The sequence below is a fragment of the Oratosquilla oratoria genome, chromosome 12 (genome assembly GCF_046742065.1).
Source record: "Oratosquilla oratoria isolate Oo_2021 chromosome 12, ASM4674206v1, whole genome shotgun sequence".
NCBI lineage: Eukaryota > Metazoa > Arthropoda > Malacostraca > Stomatopoda > Squillidae > Oratosquilla > Oratosquilla oratoria.
Window position 1 is genome coordinate 22,549,900 of NC_134788.1, and position 20,493 is coordinate 22,570,392.

The 20,493-nt window shown below is 38.9% G+C and overlaps 1 protein-coding gene across 1 annotated transcript in view; it reads right to left on the minus strand.

Annotated features, from left to right (window-relative positions):
• Positions 1-4,656: 4,656 nt before the first annotated feature.
• LOC143031096 (BTB/POZ domain-containing protein 6-A-like) overlaps positions 4,657-20,493 on the minus strand; it is a 41,172-nt gene continuing 25,335 nt past the window's right edge. Inside the window, exons 2-6 of the mRNA XM_076194527.1 lie at positions 17,981-18,134; positions 17,661-17,894; positions 9,232-9,327; positions 7,415-7,554; positions 4,657-7,297 (exon numbers count right to left, since the gene is read on the minus strand). Of these exons, the coding sequence (XP_076050642.1) occupies positions 6,652-7,297; positions 7,415-7,554; positions 9,232-9,327; positions 17,661-17,894; positions 17,981-18,118 (1,254 nt within the window). The 5' untranslated portion in view covers positions 18,119-18,134 and the 3' untranslated portion in view covers positions 4,657-6,651. The remainder of the gene's footprint in view (positions 7,298-7,414; positions 7,555-9,231; positions 9,328-17,660; positions 17,895-17,980; positions 18,135-20,493) is intronic.

A 20,493-nucleotide genomic window follows, 5' to 3' on the forward strand; every position in this document is an offset into this window, starting at 1 on the left:
CATGAGAAATGTGGCATGATGACGAGGCAGACGTTGAGGTACCTAATTCTAATAGTCTTGTGAGGTTGTTACTAGTTATGAAAAAGGAGCACATGATCCTAACTAGCCTAATTTAAACTAACCTAGAGGAGAAGTGGCAAGCACACAGGTGGGGGGTGGGGTATGTAACACGTAAGCAGACCCTCCAACCAAAACAATGAAAATAAAATAAAATGGTAATGCATAGGTAAAATGCATCAATCATAATCACAAAGTACAAGGATACAAAAATATAATATGGAGAATTAGTTCAAAATAATTGAGAAGTTGAAACATTTCAACTTTAACATTGTAGCACCTGTGATGACTTTGATCATTGATGACTTTGCCTATGAAGACATGATGACTTTGATCATTGATGACTTTGCCTACGAAGACATCTTGGAAGATGGGGAGAGATTCCCGATTAAAATAGAAGATACTTAGACTCAATAAGGCACTGCAACCAATTAGCACTAAACTCTCACAACGGTTGCTGGGAGAAGGGGGAGCAAAAATACCAAGAAGTAGTTACTGGAGGCTTTAAGATTTCCAGCATTTCCATAGAGTGAGGGAAAAGTAATAGCTGAAGGGGCTGAAAAAGAGACAAAAGAAAATGGGAAGCACTAGGCAATGTGTTACAACACCAAAGTTGTAACAGAGGGTCTTGGCTCCCATATGAAAACATGTATTCTGCACAGTGAAACATCTGAAAAATTCTTAAATCCAAACTGTGGACCACACATTACTAGGTCTGGTGATGTTTCATTGATTTAACCCATTCAACTCCGATGACAAGATGTCTTGTCATTTGGTCAAATAAAACAAAAAATCATAATAAAACAACAAAATGTTTGATGATCAAACAGCACCAGAAAAATATGACGTCATCAGTCCTCCTCCTCCTCGAGGAGGAGGACTGATGATGTCATATGTTTCTGGTGCTGTTTGATCATCAAACATTTTGTTGTTTTATTATGATTTTTTGTTTTATTTGACCAAATGACAAGACATCTTGTCATCGGAGTTGAATGGGTTAAGACATGAAGACTGAAATCAAACTAGAGGATAATGATTTGGATGAAGATATGAGCTTCATTGTTGGAGTAATTTGTGCTCTGCCTAGATTGTGAAAACCAATGGCAAGATGGTTAGTGTGATTATGTTAACTACTGCATGCTAGTGAATTTTTCAAATCTATCACTCAGTAACCATTGATAATTGTATGTAATCTTAGCTGATTTTTTTTTTCCTGCCTTCATACAAAAGAATAGTGCTCACTTTATTTGTACCCTCCCTCCTTTCTTCTACCCTCTCTCCTTTACCATCTCAATTATCCCATCTTTTCAGTGCAATATTGTCCCCAAGGATAAAAGAGAAAATTGGCAATGAAATACAGTACGGTTTCCTGATTCGTTAGGTATTTAGAAACCTCAATAAACCTCAATTTTTTTCTAAAGGAAAAATCTTACAATAGTAAAGCAAATATTGTCAAAGATTTTTTTTTTTTTTTTTTTTTTTTTTTTTTTTTTTTTTTTTTTTTTTTAGTGACCCGTCATCCAGGAGGTGCCAAGATAAGAGGGAGGTGCAGTATAGTAGGGATGGAATGGGTGGGAATATTTTTATGCCTTTGGTTTTGGCTACCTCCCTTGTAAGGGGGAAAAAGTCTTTGGTATATGTATGTGTGCATGTATTAGTGATATATAACATATGATTATCATAAGGGGAATACATGATTAAATGTTTACATTTATGAAAATGCAAGAACAGAAATGAAGTTGGCAGTTGGAGAATACAAACATATATATATATATAAATATATATATATATATACATATATATATATATATATATATATACATATATATATATATATATATATATATATGACATAAGTGGAGTAGGAAACACAGGAGTCTTAGTCTTGAGTTTATTCCTGATTAGTTTCGTAGGTATGCTTTAAAAAAAAAAAAAAAAAAAAAAAAAAGCATACCTGCGAAACTTGTCAGGAATAAACTCAAGACTAAGACTCCTGTGTTTCCTACTCCGCTTACGTCAACCTGTCAGAATGTCTCAATAGGGAGAGGTGGCCTAAGTCAAAAGGCATATATCCACTCCACCCATTTCATTCCCATCCATTCCACCCCTCCCTTCCTCTCATCTTCGCTCCTCCTGAATGATGAGTCATCCCATCTCACCCTTTGCCCTGGGTCAAAAGCAATACAGCAAGACACAACATATCCACAGCAAGAGAGCTTCATTTAACCAGCAACACCACTTTCCATCCCCTCATGCAGAAACACTGAAGACGGGGAGAAATCCCTTCAGCTTGCATCAAAATATCTTTCACACATAACCACTCCCTAACCCCCCTATCTTCCACCCACTCCATTCCATGCACCACAGACAGACATCCCCTTCTTGCTCAACACCACTTTCAGCCCATCTATTCATATTAGCTTTAGTCACCCCCTTATGTTCACTTCCACACTTTTTTTTTTTTTTTTTTTACTAATTTTTCTTCACTCATTCTTTCCATGTGTCCAAACCATCCCAATCCTTTTTCATCAATCCTATCTCCCATCTCCTTTTCCACTTCCACCCCCACTCTCCTCACCTACTCATTTCTCACTTTATCCAAACTTGTAACCCCTACCATACTTTTCAGACATAATAGGATGAGAGAAACATATGAGGTACAAAGAAAGAAAAGAAAAGAAAAGAGAGAGAAGCAAAGCATAAGGTAAAGGAGGCAAAAAGGAGAGCAAATGTAAAATGGGGGATAAGTGTAATAGAAGTTTTTGAAAGTAATGAAAAGATGTTTTGGAAGGAAATTAAGAATGGAAGGGGAGGTGAATCAAGTAGAGAAATAAAGGTAAAAGGTGCAGATGGAGAGATGATAACAGAAGAGGCAGTGGTAAGGGGAAGATGGACAGAGTATTTTTGGGAGTTGCTAAATGTGGAGGATAGGGAGGAACAGTAGTTGCAGTGGGAGGTGCCAAGAAAATGACAGTGATAGATGAGGAAAATTAGGGAGAAATAAGAAAAGATGAGGTACAAGAAGTAATTAAAATGATCTGAGTCATGCAGAGTATTTGAAGAAGGTACAGTTATGGTGGACAGGCTGGTGAGATTGTTATTGTTTGTCTAAAGGATGGTAGTCTGCCAGAAGACTGGAGGAGTGCCTGTATAGTTCTGCTTTACAAGGGAAAAGGGGCCAGTGTGAGTGTAGTAGTTTCAGAGGGATCAGTTTGTTAAGTGTAGCTGGAAAGGTTTATGGGAGAGCTTTGATCAAGAGGATTAGGACAGGAACAGAGGGAATAACTGGTGAGGAACACTGTGGGTTTAGGAAAGGTGGGAGTTGTGTGAATCAGATTTTTGTGGTAAGACAGATATGTGAGATAGCCTTAGCAAAGGGTAAGGATTTTTTGGGGGCCTTTATGGATTTGGAAAAGGCTTATAGCAAGGTGGATAGGAAGGCACTATAGATAGGAGGAAAGCTGTTAAGGGCAGTCAAGAGTTTTTATGAGTAGTAGAGCCTGTTTTAGAATAAGAAATAGAGAGAGCGAGTGGTTTGAGGTAAAAGTGGGACTATGTCAGGGATGTGTCATGTCGCCATGGCTGTTCAATATGTACATAGATGGGGTAGTGTGTGAGGTAAAGGCGAGGGTAATGGGCAGGGGATTGGAGATGGTTAAAGAATATAGAGAAAAGTGGAAGGTAAGCCAGTTGTTTGCTGACAACATTGCACTTGTAGCAGGATCAGAGGGGGAATTAGAGGAGTCAGTGTCAGAATTTGGGAAGGTGTATGAGAGCAGAAAGTTGAAGGTAAATGTGGGTATAAGTAAGGTGATGAAATGTATAAGGGGAGAGGATGGCAGCAAATTGGAAGTGAGTCTTAAAGGAGAGAGGCTGGAAGAAATGGATAGCTTTAGGTACTTGGGGTTGCATGTGGCAGGAAAGGGAGTGGAGGTAAATTGTAGATTGCGAGAAGGAGGCAAGTGCCTTGGGGGGATTAAAGAGTGTAATGAGAAATAGACATTTGGGAATGTATGCTAAGAGGAGATTGTATGAAGAGGTTATTGTGCCAACAGCCCTATATGGGGCAGAGACATGGCACATAAAGAGATGAAAAGTTTAAATATGTTTGTGATGTTTAAAATACAACAGCTGGCTGAGCAGGTTAGAGCGTCATTACTTGCAGAAAGATCGAGGGGATGGCAGTTTGAATCCTGCCACTAGCAAAGTTGAACCAAGGGCATGGTTCATTAGATTCCAAACTACAAAGACCTCTGTATGGGGCACCATCCTCTGTAAGAGGTACCATCCTAGCCTTACGATGGGAGGAGTTTGTGATGTTAAGCCATATCCTTCCCCCCTTTTTTTTTTCTAACTGTATGATTTGATGATTAAATATCTAATGTTTGCACTCACGAATTATCATGAAATAAATACAATTATCAAGCAAATAAAAAAGAGTAATCCTTTACTTCATCAATATAAACAATTAAAACTACTTTGTGTTTTCCAAATACCACCAGTACATACATACATATACCAAGGCTTTTTCCCCCTTACAAGGGAGGTAGCCAAAAAGGAAAAGGCATTAAATCATTCCCACCCATTCATCTCACTGGATTTTTTTTTTTTTTTTTTTTTTTTAATACCACCAGTGAGAAGTTTAAAATAGATTTCCTGCCGCCTCTATTCGGCAGCCACAAGCCATCATTCCCCTCATCCTCTCTTCAGTAGCAGCAGTAATCTACCGTATTTTTTGGACTATAAGGCGCGGGCAAAATCCTTAAAACCGGCCAAATTTGGATGGTGCACCTTATCATGAGGTGCACCTTATGTGTGGCTTCAGTGCAAAAAAATGCCTCGGACAGTGACGTACTATTTTGACACGTTTTGTAGCTAGCCTGCCGACGGCAACAGTGCATAGGCCTAGAAAAAGTTACAACCAAGGTGCATGTATCTTGACAAGAAAATTGTGAAAACTTCGACAGTTTTCAAGTCCATGCCACCGCATTCATTCACGCTATCATGGCTATGATATGATAGCGTCCACAACACAGCCATTTTGCATTGGTCTAGTCTTGATCCACTCAGACAGTAGTCATTTGGGTATTTTTTTTGTTTCGACCATGGGCGAAATATAGCAATTTAAAATTAATTGTTATTTTGTAAATTAAAATGTATCAACGTAATGTGCAATTTTGTGGGCAGAAATGAAAATAAAAAATACCTTGCTACAAGCAAATATGCTAATGAACGAAGTTGGTAGCATAGGATCAGGATGCCATCATGTTGTCTGTCAATTGACGGCCTTGGTACTTCCAATAGTACCTCGCCAGGTACATTTTCTTGAAGGAATGTTATGGAGTGGAGATACATGCATTCCTTCAAGCTGCAAGAACTTTGTATACCCTGCAAGCTGAGAGAGGGGTTGAAAAGCCTACCAACCCCTCTCATGATGATGACAACGAGGACAAGCCGGATGACATTTAATTTGCAGGTAATGATTTATTAAACACAGGTTAGGTTAGGTTAGACGAATTTATCATCCTTTCATTTCTTCGACGTTGGCATCTATCATAACAAACATGGCGTACCATTCATCCGACATGACTTCGTTACTTACGAAATTTGTTTTAGCACCTTTTTTGTTTTTTATTCCCGCTCACAAAATTGCATATTACGCTGATACATTGTAATCTACAAAATTAATAATTAATTTTCTATTGCTATATTGCGCCCATGGTTGAAACTAAAAATTTACCGTCATTTGTTAATAAATCTTGTGTTTTTAAGTAAATAGAGAATTCCGGGAATAAAACTGCTAATGTTGGTTTTATTCCCCACAATTCCCGTAACATGTTTATGTTGTTTTTTAGGGGTACTGGCAAGGCAGACCGTCCATGGAGGTGGTCTGATTTCACTGACCAAAATAAAAAAAATGTATAATCTATTTTTGTAATTTTGCTAAATCCCAACTGATTTTTCTCATTCAACAACGAAAATGTTCAGTTCTGAATGCACTCACATATGCATGATTATCCAATGACGAGACCAGGTGCACCCAATGGTCTGGCGCGCCTTATGTAAGGACGGGGAATAGCAAATTATGGGTGTGCCTTATGGTTCGAAAAATACAGTACTCAAATATTTATAATAGCCTGTTCCTAGTTCCCCACAAAACATCCATAAAAATATGTAATCAGACAATAAAACATGCACTCAACAATAAACCACTAAATCCTAAACTTCAATAAACTCCCCCAGAGAAATGACTCAAAAGGTTGCAAGAATATTATTGGTACATCTACATTCAGGTCACCACTCCACATTAAAACAGTGCCATGGCAAAATTGGCCTGGTGACAGACAGTCCCTAATGAAACCACAACACATTAGACACTGGGCACCTTATACTACACTTACTGCCATATGCTCAACCCTTCCTGACAACAGCACTATCTCTTCACCAAGTGATTTATGGTCTAAACGGTTGACTGTGATCAGCTTTTGAAGAACCACAGGTCTCCTGCAAAAGACTCTGAAAAATTAATTTATTGCTTCACCAAAATGGCAATACACAATGGCAAACAGGAGTTTCCTTTACTTTTCCTAAACCTTACCTACTTGGTGACTTGCAGAAATACAGGAAAACTTCAGCACTCTTTGACCATGAAAAGGTTACATTCTCTTTTTCGCATTTTCCTCTAGAATACTTGAAAATAACTTCTTTATTTGGGAATGACTTTACTCTATACAGTTTATCCTTCTTAAGGGCAACAGGCCTTGTAAAAGTGTACTTTATAATTTCAGAGGTTGCTGAACCTACAACTTCACCTTTATCATCCAATATATTAATGGTGCCATCACTAATTCCAATCAAGTAATGAACATAAATAGTCCTATTACTTGAAAGATTTTCAATCAAGCAAATATCTGAGGACTGATCATAGCTTGCATTTTCATTGGATTCATAACTACTCAAAATACAATGAGGAAGCTGTTTTATCTCCCTTAGCCTCATTCCATTATTAGTAAACCTTAGAGGTGTGGCCTCTTCTGGGAGGGTATAGGGATCAGCCCCCCGAATGGCCCCCAGGATGTGAATGCATTCTGTGTGTGTAAAAATATTTGTGTCAACCACATTGTCAACAAACTCATCACAGGACATGGTCATAAACCGCACCTCCTCCAAAAGATCCCCAATCTTCTCTCGAAGAACACTACCTGATGGCTCCTCCTGGTGGACTAGCTGAGCTTTTCCCCTGTCATATAATAAGTTGTATAGTCATTCACAGTACTTATTAATGTGTGAGCTTATGAATGAATACAAAACTATATATTTCATAAAACAAATAGAACTGGTGAATGCAAGTGCTTACCATCTAATTAGTCCTTTGAAAGGGACAACCTCAGAAGAAAACATTATGGTGCTATCCTTTAATAAATTCTTCAAATTTGTTCTGCTCAGATGTGATACAGTTTCAGACAACATGACAGCATCAGGATCACGATTCAACACCTATGAAGCAAATTAAAATAGCTTATGCAAGTGTATCAACAAATCCAAAGGACAGAATTATCTATACAAGTGTGCAATATCACTATCAACCAAGTTATTCATTTGTGCCATTCATATACTATCTGGCTGCCAAAATTAGAGTATGCATTTGCTGTGGCACATTAGTTTCAATCTTTTTTGCATGACATGAATACAATTTCCAGTCCAACAGCTTCTGAAAGCTGCTACTCCTGGCCTGGCAGCCCAGGCACATAGGGCACAACTGACAGTTTCAATTGAAGCAAAAAACTTTCTGACACAAACTCCTCACCTATTGATGGCAATATCTGTACATTCAACCCTCAATTTATCAGATTCCTGAGGCAACAGACAAAATCCAGTCACTTGGAACAAATTTATGAGGCCCATAATTACATGATCATGGCACATCAAGACTCCATTTTCACAATCCTTGGTAAGCTTGATATCAAATTACAGTAAATATGTGGAAGGCAGCAATGGATAAAGTGAAGTGGAAGCAAAGACCAAGAATGAAATGGGTGGATAAAGTGAAAGGTTGCCTGGTTATAAGAGGAATGTCTGCTGTACAGAGAAGGGAGAGAGAGCAAGAAAAAGGTGCAAGTAGAGATTAGTTGTGAATGGATGATAAACTGATGTGGGCTGAAAGGATTTCTCCTTGTCCTTTCTCATTACTCACAAGTTGATGAGGAGGGAGGGAGGGTTATCATGTAATGAAGCAGTGGGGATGAACCATCTTTGGGTCCTGCTGTAGAGGTTCTGCATCTTGCTGCATTGCTTCTGGCCCAGACAGTGGGTTGGGGAGCAAGGATAGACCCTCATACTTAATTAGGAGGTAGGGTAAAAGCGAAAACAAGGGGGTGTTGGATTGGTGTAGGAAGAGTGAAGGGTGGGTGTATGCCTTGGCTGGCTACCTTTTTCATAAATGGGAGTAGGCCTTTTGGTATACATCTGTACATAGAAATATGTTGGATCTATCATATTTATCAGACAAATATTCCTCTCCTTTTATCTGTTAAACTGAAGGATAGGTGTATATGATGGCCACTTTAATCCATGACTGAGATCTTTTATATTTATTCTGAATATTGCTACTGCTTGTCCTATGAGGGAACAGAGAGGGGGGTTGCTGATTAAATGAAACGGCCTTGCTGTGGATGTGCTGTCTTGCTGCATTGCTTCTGACCCAGGGCAGTGGGCAAGATGCAGGGATGACCTGTCATCCAGGAGGAGCCACGAAAAGAGGGAGGGAGGGAGGGAGGAGGAGTGGTGAATGGGAGTGGGATATGTAGGAATGAAATGGGTGAGAATAGATTTATGCCTTTGACTTTGGCTACTTTGTAAGGGGGAAAAATCCCTTGGTATATGTATGTGTGTACTGCTCAAAGGGGGATTTTAAATCATATCTCACTTAACTCTTTCACATGTGTTGTCATCCTATGGGTTTCCTTGGGTTAAAGCTCCCCTATGTATTACATCATTCTTCTTTTCTCCATACTGATGCATATCACAGACAATTTTAAATCAAGAAGGCTTTTGTCTGTAGACAGATGCCAAGCACCCCATGATGCATCTGTCACTAAAGTGTAATGAGATACCATGGTAGGCTTTTACCTAAAATAAATACAAGCCATAACATCATGAAACAGGCCAGCTCACCTCTTTGCACTTCTTGTTCAGCTCCTCATCTTCATAGAATATCGAAACATCCAGGACTGCCAATACTGTCTCGTTTCCTATGTTGGATCTAATGTACTGGAAAGAAGTTTGGTTGCTTCAGAAAGTGGGAAATGCCCTTTATATCCAGGCTTCATTATCATAATCATGTCTTCAGGTCCACAGAGAGGTACATCAGGTTCATGATGTTTAATGAAACAATGAATATGGTACTGCAGAAGTACTGTCTTTTGGTACATTCAGGACTAAACAGGTGAACAAGAAACAAATTTGTCAAAATATTGGACAGTTTTCTAGCATGTGCTACAGTGGACCCATTAAATTGCCAAAGATTAGGTTTCAACATCCTTACTAATTTGTAAGATTCACTGTAAAGGGGGAAAAGCCTTTGGTATATGTATGTAAGATTCACTAATGTTTAAACCACTCTTGAATTCACTTTACCATTAATTGCAAATCCTATGAATCATTAATGATGTAGCACACTACTAATTGATACATTTAAAAACATAAAACAATATATTTATTGTTACTATGTTGTGTAATGCCTTGATTTTTTCATTTATATACATCATTATTTTGTTCATAATGATGTTCATGTAAGGTATCCAGAAATAAGTTCAGTGGGGTGGGTGGTTCCACACAACTGGGAATCATAGGATATATATATATATATATATATATATATATATATATATATATATATATATATATATATATATATATATATATATATATATATATATATATATATATATATTTTCATTCTCCAAGTTTACATATCAAAGGAGCAGTGCACAGTTAGTAACAAGTACAAAGCCCTTCCACATCCTCTGTCTTTACACTAAAACATACCCATTACGTGGGTGGCATAATTGTCCTAAACCTGGGGAATCCCAGCTTCATGCCTTAACCCATTCAACTCCGATGACAAGATTCCTTGTCATTTGGTCAAATAAAACAAAAAATCATAAAACACCAAAATGTTTGATCAAACACCAGAAAAATATGACGTCAGTCCTCGCTTCGTGAAGCGAGGACTGACGTCATATTTTTCTGGTGTTTGATCAAACATTTTGGTGTTTTATGATTTTTTGTTTTATTTGACCAAATGACAAGGAATCTTGTCATCGGAGTTTAATGGGTTAAGCTATCTACAAAAATTCTGCACCCACAAGACAGAAGACTGTGTGGTTTCCATAATACCAGAATTATATATACCACTATAAACATCCCAGCTAAAATAAATATATGTAGACACAAAAATGTATAAAGGTTAGGAATACTTAGTCACGGTCCAGAGTAATAGGATGTTGGTCCGGCCCCGGGGGAATTGTGCGAGGGTTACAGGTGTCATTCGACTGAAGAGATTTTCGTTAACAGGTTGGTGATGTTCATGTTTCTCCCCCCCCCCACTTTTTTTTTTTTTTTTTGTAATGAGATATAGTGTTATAATTGAGATATAGAGGTACAATTATATAAGTGTAGTGATTGAGTGAAAGGATCATTTTTAACAGAATCCCTGAGAAATATCGTTGCCAACCAGGCGACCAGGAAGTATACATTAACACGAATACATACATGTGTTAGATTCCTAGAGGAATGAGAGCAGCATGGCCAGAGGCTGCCCACTGTCCACAAAGGTTACAAATTAGGTGAACAAAAGAAAGTTGTGGCCTCAGGGCGCCCTTTCATGTAGGAAAAGAACCCTTGTTTCTAATGTGCTAGTTAATTCAGAGATAAAGTTCAGATCCAGATACCATTACATTAATTGTAGGGAGTTAATAATAAGTATATCTGTTTATCATGGCCAGTGGATTTCTGAGTAGGTAATCAACATGCCTTACTCAAATATTTGAGTCAGATGATTCATTCTCTGTTACTAGAGCCCTGGCATGCTACCAATAACCTTCTTACATATCAAAAATATTATAGTATCAATTAGATTCTAGTCAGAGATTCTTTCTGTTGGTTGTAAGTACATTCATGTGTGAAAGTCAACAAAAATAAATAAGGCAGTAATTTTCAAATAAAAGAAATATATATATATTTTTTTACCATAAATGTTATTACAGTTATACCTTTCTGTGCCCTGTATTTTGCTACAAGTTGCTACAGTGTTCTCAGACATATGCATGAGTCCTTCACTCTCATCTCCCACACGCTCACTAAAGGCATTATACTATTCATCCAATTTTTTCTGTCAATTCCTACATCAAAATATGAGAAATACTACTGACACTCAAGGACTTTTGAACTTGCCTTTAGTATAACAAAGCAGGGCAATCCTTTGCTTAACCCTTTAGCGGGCACACCTAGAAATACTTGAGGTATCAAAAATTACTCTTAGGGTCATAAACTAGATGCATTTCTAAGACACTTTTACTCATGAACATTTTTTGATTTGAGGCATTGATTGCATGCAATGTTCTGTCAATAAAGTATCCCGTGCGGGCTAACCGCCCGGCTCACGGGAAACCATGTTAGTCCCGTCCGGGATATTGTGCCCGGTCTACGGGGAACCATATATATCCCTTCCGGGCTACTTCGCCCGGTATGGGGTATAAATAATTTACCATATAATTCTATTTATAGTTTGTTAATATAATATATTATTTACAATCAATAAATTCTTCTATATTTCTTAAAAAATAATGCTTGTTTGAAATAAAACACAAGGAGAAATTCAATGTTTTTTCTTACAAAAAGTGCAAAAATATATGATTTTACATTCCAACACATGGAAAATCAAACAGAGGACATCAGTGGATGGGAGACGGGCTCAGGGAGAGGCGGCAGAAGTTGAGGGCTGCTGCTCACCTCTGGCGGGAGGGTTGTGGAACAAGATGAAGCAGTTGCGGTCTTCCGAGAGGCAGAGCGCGATCTGGCAGACATTGCACATCCACCTGGAGCGGTGGATTGTGACCTTGGTGGAGCAGTGCTTGCAAGTCTGCCGGTTACTGACGAAGATGGGCATGTGTTGCTTTGTGTTGTCATAGCGCTGCTGGTCACTGGGGAGTTGGGCCCTTTGCCCCCGACGTGGAATGGACATTGGCTGGTCAGGTGATGCCCTCGTAATCCTGGACATCGTGGTCTTCTGGCAGCGGGCAATGCGGCTGATATCAAGCCTGAACTGCTTTAGGGTCATTGGATCCTCTCCGATGGCCTGACAGTCCCGCTTGTAGAAGATCCAGGCATTGCAGACACAGAGGTCTAGGGCATACCCGAAGAGCCTCATGTACCACCTCCTGGCTCGCATGGGGGTCTTGTAGAGGTGGGTGAGCATGTCGGACTTGTCAATGCCTCCCATCTTCCCGTTGTACTGCTTGATGACGTTGGGGCAGGGCACCTCCACCTTCTTCTTGGTGTTACGGTCGTACCTCCTCACTTTGCCAACGGGCTCGACACCGACGTCAGACGACAGGACCGTGACGTTCTTGTTGTCCTTCCATCGCAGGGCAAGGATCCCGTTAGTGGAGCAATAGTCATATTGGCCTCGAGGAGTCGTCTTCTTGTGCAGCTCCTTGGTAGACATAAGAGGAGCACGCCCAACACGATTGACCCTCGCCGTCCCCACGAATCGGCAGCCCACCTTGTCCTTCAGATACTCCACGAGCTCGATGCTGGTGAAGTAGTTGTCAGCATATATAGCTGACTGAGAAGGTTTCTTCAGGGTCTTGGCCAACACAAGAACGGTCTTGGTGGAAACAAGCAGTTGTGACTCCTCCTGGGAGAGCTGAGTGTGGTGGCTGCTGAAGGTAGTCTCTCCCTGGTACATGAGGATATCATGGATGAAGCCATCATTGCTTGCCCGGCAGAACAGCTTAAATCCCCACTTGTCCGGCTTTGTCTGGATATACTGTCTCAGGGTCCCAGCTCTGGTGCCCTTGTAGGACACCATGACTTCATCGATGGACTGTGTTGGGGTTGCTTTCACCTGCAGGAACTGCCTGTTCAGGAAAGCAAAGAGGGGACGAACTTTGAAGAAGCGGTCAGTGGTGCCAGGAAGGTTCTCATTGTTGTTGAAGTGTAGAAGGGATCTGATCAGCCGGAACCGTTTAGAGGACATTCCGTCAGCCACCTGCACCACCCTTGTGTATGTTCCCCAGTAGTCCTCAATTGAAGGCAAGATGCAGACCCCCATGTACAGCAAGATGCCGATGAACACCATGAGTTCATGCATGTCTGTCTGGAAGGTGGTGTTGACGTTCTTCTGCCGGGCATAGAGGTTTGTTTGGTATACAATATCCTCCAGGAGGGCTGTGGGGAACATGTCCTGGAAATACTCAAAGGGCGACCTAAGAGCATCAGGGGCAGGGTGGGTAAAGTCAGGCAGTGGAGGGTAGCTGATGTCCGCTTTCTTCCATGTCCTTTGTGGCACATCTTTCTTGCCTCTCTTAGCCTTCTTGGGAGCCAGTCCAGTTGCTTCCTCTTCATCCTCACTGTCAGTGGTGTCCTCCTCTGGCATTGGCTGTGGCCTGACCCTGGTGACAGCGCCTGTGGACAACAAAGATGCTAAGTATCGACAATTAAGGTAGTACAAAGTTAATTAGATAGTCTGAGTGAATGCGGAGCATTGAGGAGACAAGTATGGACAACTAAGGTAAGTATAATGGTAAGTAAATAGTCTGAGTGAATGTGCAGCCTTGAGAAGATAAATATGAACAACTAAGGTAAGTACAATGGTACATAAATAGTCTGAGTGAATGTGCAGCCTTGAGGAGGTAAGTATAAACAATTAAGGTAATTACAATGTGGTAAGTAAATAATCATAGATAAGTTATGTAAGCAGAATAAACATGGTAATAATGGAAAGAGAAAATACATGCCTATCACATTACAACACTTGTCCCTTTAAAAATGACGCAAAAAAAAAAAAAACATAACAAAAACACTAAGGCCTTTTAAATCACATGGCTTGTCCCTTTAAAAATGACACCAAAATAAACACTGGGGCCCTTTAAATCACATGACTTGTCCCTTTAAAGCTTACACCAAAACAAACACTGAGGCCCTTTAAATCACATGACTTGACCCTTTAAAAATAAGAACAAAACAAACACTGAGGCCCTATAAATCAAATGACTAGACTTGTACCTTTGAAAATGGCAGCAAAACGGTCACTGCAGCCATTTAAAGGCCACCCATATAAATGACTCACAGCAAAACATGAGTCTGTTTCGTCTTTCTCTTCAAGTCTGTGGCTCACAAATTAAATGCCAATGACATCACAACACTTGGCCCTTTAAACATGGCACCAAAACAAACACTCCTGCTCTTTAAAACATTAGCTTCGTTGCTTACCTGAGGTTGAGGGAGTTAGATCATCAGGGAGGTTGAGGAGGAAGTCAGGGTCAGGGTCGCAGTCAAAGACATCATCCAGGGCATCATCCTCCACCTCCATGTCACTGTCGGAACAGTTGGGAGGAATCAGGTATTTAGAGAGGGTCTCCTTTTCCCTCTGAGCCTGCTGCCTACGAGTAAACCTCCTAGCATCAGAGTAGAATGTCGAAGGCTGAAATGAGGAAGCATGATAGGGCCATATTTAACTAAAAACACAAAATAATGCACCATAATCTTCACTATAAGTAAATATATTGCAGGTAATCACAGAAAACATCCGTATTTTCAGGCAATATGCCACATGGGTCTCACACACAAACCAGATAAATGTTCCACATCACCATAAGTTTGTTTCATTATGAATAAATCACCAAACATTTCGTTAAATAAGATACCCATAGCGGGCCGAAAGTCCCGCATGGGACTAATATGGTTCCCCGTAGACCGGGCATAGTATCCCATACGGGACTAACATGGTTTCCCGTGAACCGGTCATAAGTCCCGCGCGGGACACCCTCTTATTTCACCATCATTTTTCACCAATTTCTTTTCACATTTTACACTTGACACCCATATCACATTGGAACATATTTATCTGGCTATGTGCTATCAGATTTCTATACACCTACCTTCATTATTGCGGGTGTGGGAGGCGTGTGTGTTGAAGTAACTCGAAGTAGATTTGCCTGGTACAGCGTCTAGACAGAGACTGCATGCTTCTGTCCACGCATCTCAAGCTCCCGCATGGGTTAGCGTGATCTGATTGGTGCAGAACAATAGCCAAGGAGTTCCCTCATTAGCTGAAACCAACCCAAGCCGTCTACGTTATCAACGTATTGCAATACGTTTCGTAAAAAACGTAGTATTAAGTATCCCGGAATGGCTACTTGCCCGCTAAAGGGTTAAGAGTAATTGCAAACAATAATTAATTATCAGCAAAACACAAGGTATATTCTGCACATTTCTGTGATCACTTTGTCTGTATGCATGAAAAGATTATTAGTTATAAAAAGGTAAAATGTAAAAGAATATGTACAAATATACTGCACTTATAATTTGATCTACAAGGAATAATTAAAAGTAAAAAAACAAAACCCATAAAACTCAGTTGAACTGATAACAATAAATATAATGCCAAGGTATTGACTGTATGTTATTGTGCAGCAGTAATTGCAAAGTAACATGCAGCCAGTGCTTTCAAGACTACTTTTGAGGCATCCCTTCAGACATGAAGGGTTTTGAGGAAGAGGGGCTGGAGGGGGTGGATAGTTTTGGTACAGTCCCATGTGGCAGGAGGGGGGAGTGGAGTTGGAGGTAAATTGTAGACTGAGAGAAACAAGTAAATGCCTTGGGGGATTGAAAAGTGTCATGAGAAATAGGCATTTCGGAGTTTGATCCATTTGAAACTACTATACTCACACTTACATACAGAGATTGTCCAAACTGGAATTACCAACCCTGGAACAAAGAAGTGAAAGAGATCTACTGCCCATTTACAGAATCATGAAAGGCATGGAAGTCCTCGACAGAGAAGATTTATTAAAGTAGGATAAAAGAAAAACAAAAGGACATGAAAAGAAACTCAAAAAAGGATAGTTATAGAAGGGATCTAAAAAAGAATATTTTCCCACACAGAGTGGTGGATGTCTGGCATATTGGATGAGGCAACAGTGTATGCAAAAACCATACAAGAATTTAAGAACAAACTAAATGCTCCCCTTACCACCCATCTAACCCAGGTGCCTTATCTGCTCTCATCACTTTAATAACTGCTTTCATTTCATCGTTTCTTATTTCTCCTCCATTTTCCTCATTCATCACTATCATTTTCTTGGTGCTTCACACTGCAACTACCTTTCCCTCCCTATTCTCCTTCACATTTAGCAACTCCCTAAAATACTCTGCCCATCTTCCTCTTACTGCTGTCTCTTCCATTATCATCTCTCTCCATCTCTACTTGATTTGCCTCCCCTTCCTCTCTTAATTTCCTTCCAAAACATCTTATTGCTTTCAAAATTTTCTGCCATACTCTTACCCCATTTCACATCTACTCTCCTTTTGTGCTGTATCTTACTGCACTGCTTCTAACCCAGGGCAATGGGTGAGATACAGGGATGACTATCATCTAGTAGAAACCAAGCAAAGAGGGAGGGAGAGAGGGGTGGTGAATGGGAGTGGAGTATGTGGGGATGAAATGGGTGGGAGTGGATTTATGGCTTTGACTTTGGTTACCTCTCTTGTATGGGGGAAAAAGCCCTTGGTATATGTATGTATAAAATGAAAAATTGCATGGCAACATATAGGAAAACCAAATATTAGTTCATTATTCACCTTAGTTCAGCACCTTTTTCAAAACTACTATGTCTTACTATGTTTTGGAGAATGTGCCAAAAGGTCAGAAAAATAACGGCACTGATTGCTGAAAGAGTGGATTTTTACTCTACCACAACCTCACTCATCACTTACATTACTACATATGACACACAAAGCCAATCCTTTGGTCTCCCTTTACAAAGTTTTTGTAGAGCATGTGGGGGCATATCAACCATGCATGGTTGGACAAGCCTCACCCATGTTCCAGACATCAACAGCATTAGTTTATATACACAAATCAATATAGGAAAAAAGAGAGGATAATAGTATTTCTAGTCTTTCGCTGTTGATAACCAATGTATCTATTCTTGGAGATTATTTTGCCAAAGAGGTAGTCATTGAGCTGTTAAAGGAGGAATAGTAGAGGTTAAAAGTTATATATATATATATATATATATATATATATATATATATATATATATATATATATATATATATATATATATATATATATATATATATTTTTTTTTTTTTTTTTTTTTTTTTTTTTTTTTCCCTGAAACATAAGGCTGTCACTGAAGGACCCTGCAGCATAAAACTTATGTAGCCAATACTCCATACAGTGGAGGGAAATAGAGGAGTTCACAGTCTTGATCACCATACTATCATAATATAAGCAACATAACATTATAAACCTTCTGTAGACAATACTCTGATAATGTTCAGACAAGCAAGGAAAAGTGGACTCCTCGTACCTGTACACAAGCTTCCCAAGCAGATTCCACCATGTATTTCTTGGCTAGGGCATACACTTCAAGAGCCTCTTCGACAGACTCCAGGTTCATCTCATCCAGGTAAATGTGCTCCAGAAGCTTCTTAAAAGTTTGAGGGGAGTCCTCTGGCAGTGGAAGCTCCTTCGCAACAGCCATGGGTCCCATGAGCATGGCGCCAAACACAGGGGAGCTCATTGATAGGATTAACCTGTGGGCCTGATAGAGTCATGAGTTACACTGAAAGGCTTCTTAGGGCAACAGTGGAAAAAAAGGAGCTTATATTTTCAATGTCCCAGACTTACCTTGATGGTGGTCTCATGCTCAGGAAAGATGATGTCTAGATCACTGTACTCATCTGATGTGTGCAAGTACTGCAGACGCTCCTTGCTACTCTTCTTTGCCATATGCCACTCCTCACCCATACTTCCTGATTTGATCATGTTGTTCAGTTGCTGCCTGAAAATATAAAATTCAATTGTTTCAATGAATTCAGTATCTACCTCCCCATCATCAATTCTCTAACTGAAAAGATGGCACATAATTTGAATTATGTTATTATTAGAAGGGACCTATCTGATATTAGGTCACATTCAAATTATGTACCATCTGCATTTGTACTGAACAAGTCTTATTCAAGAAATCCATCATATCCGGAGATGTCCCAAGAGAATGGAAGCTAGCTAATGTTACTCCCGTATTAAAAAAAAAAGGTGACAAAACGAAACCAAATAATTACAGGCCTATAGGTTTGACTTCAATCATAGGAAAAATAATGGAAACTATCATCAGAGATGCTACTGATCATCATTTAAAAAGTAATTGTTTGATAAATGACAGCCAGCATGGTTTCAGACAGAAACATTCTTGGATGACTAACTCGAATTCTACAACACATTCATGAATTATGACAAAAGAGACAATATAGATTTAATATACCAGTATCTAGACTTTGCAAAAGCTTTTGATACCATCCCACACGAAAGACTACTTACTGAATTAGCTTACACAGAATAAGTGGTAGCCTATTAAGTTGGACTAATAATTGGTTGAATGATTGAAAACAGAGTTGTTTTAAATGGAAAGACTTCTAGATGGAAAAATGTTACAAGTGGAGTTCCTCTAGGTTCCGTTCTTGGGCCACTTCTATTCATAGTATATATAAATGATATAGACCATGGACTAAATTCTATTTTTTCCAAATTTGCTGATGATACAAAATTGTGCGGAATGGCAAATGATCACTTAAACCAATTAGATATTCAAGATTTAGATAAATTACAGCAATGGTCTGAAAAGTGGATAATGAAATTTAACACAAGTAAATGCAAGGTAATGCACATAGGTAAAAATAACAGTAAGTACGATTATAAGTTATTTGGAAATTTGTTAACAAAAGTGTATAGTGAAAAAGATCTCGGCGTAATTATCAGGAATGACCTCAAATCATCCAAGCAGTGTATTTCAGCCTCTGAGAAACCAAATAAGATTCTAGGACTGATTGCACAATCTTTTGACTTCAAATTCCATCACTCATTAACAAGCTATATAAATTGTTAGTTCATCCACATTTGGAACATGCTGTTTCCGTATGGTCACCGAATCTCATTAAAGACATTGACAGATTAAAAAAAGTACAACAATAAGCCACAAAACTTATTCCAAATATCAGAAATAAATCATATGAAAATTGACTAAAATATATGAATCTGTTTTTCCTAAAAAAAAAAAGTGTGGACTCAGAGGTGAATTGATACAGGTCGTTAAGATTCTAAAGGGAATTGATAACATAAAAATTGACAAAATTTTCACACTGAATGAGAATCAGACAAGAAACAGTGGTCTCAAACTGTCAGGGAATAGATTTAATTTGGAAGTGGGTAGAAACAACTTCACCAACCATCTAATTAATGAATGGAATAAACTTCCTGCAGAGGCAGTGCAATGTAGTTCAGTTCAAAGCTTTAAGAATCATTTAGATAAGCACGTAAGCAAATGTTATAATAACTGTCATTTATTTTATATTATTTGTTTTGTTATCATTTGTCTGTTTATTATTATTTGCTTGATTCTCATTTATTATTAGTTATATGTCAATTTATTCTTATTTACTATTTACCTGTTTATTATTTGACTATACCTATGCATCTATTTATGTATTTTATTTATCATTATTTACATTATTATAGTTTTTATTTATTCATTTATTTATTTATCATTATCATAATTTTTTTGCATCTAACCTAAATATGAACCAAAAGGTCTCCTTTCGGCATGATCCGCCTTTGTAATCCTTTGCATCTGGGAATGTCTGCTCCCCATTCATCAAAACATAAGCACACATGCACAAGCACCCTTGTTTTCTTATATAATTTGGTTTAATGTCACAAACTCCCCCCTATCAGATGGCTTGGACTATGACCCTTACAGGACTTTGTAGCATGTTATTTAATGAACCAGGCCACTGGCATCTGGCTTTGAATTGCCATCACCTCCACTGCAAGTAGTGACACTCTAACCCACTTGTCCAGTGGGTATCCATATTTCTTACATGGAAGTTCAATATAACAAGCAGAGCTGGCTTGAATGGAAGAGAAATTTCCTGGACAGGAGGAATATTAAATGGGTAATTGGAGGGGAATTTTCTGAGTGGTTAATGGAGTCTAACTGGGTTCAGTGCTGGAATTAGTAATGCTCCTCATGTGAATGACCTGATGGAGAGTTAATCAGTCTCATAGATATGTTTGTACATGATGCTAAATTAAAAAAAAAAAATGTTTCAGACAAAAGAGCAAAGGGAACCTTGCAGCTGAATTGA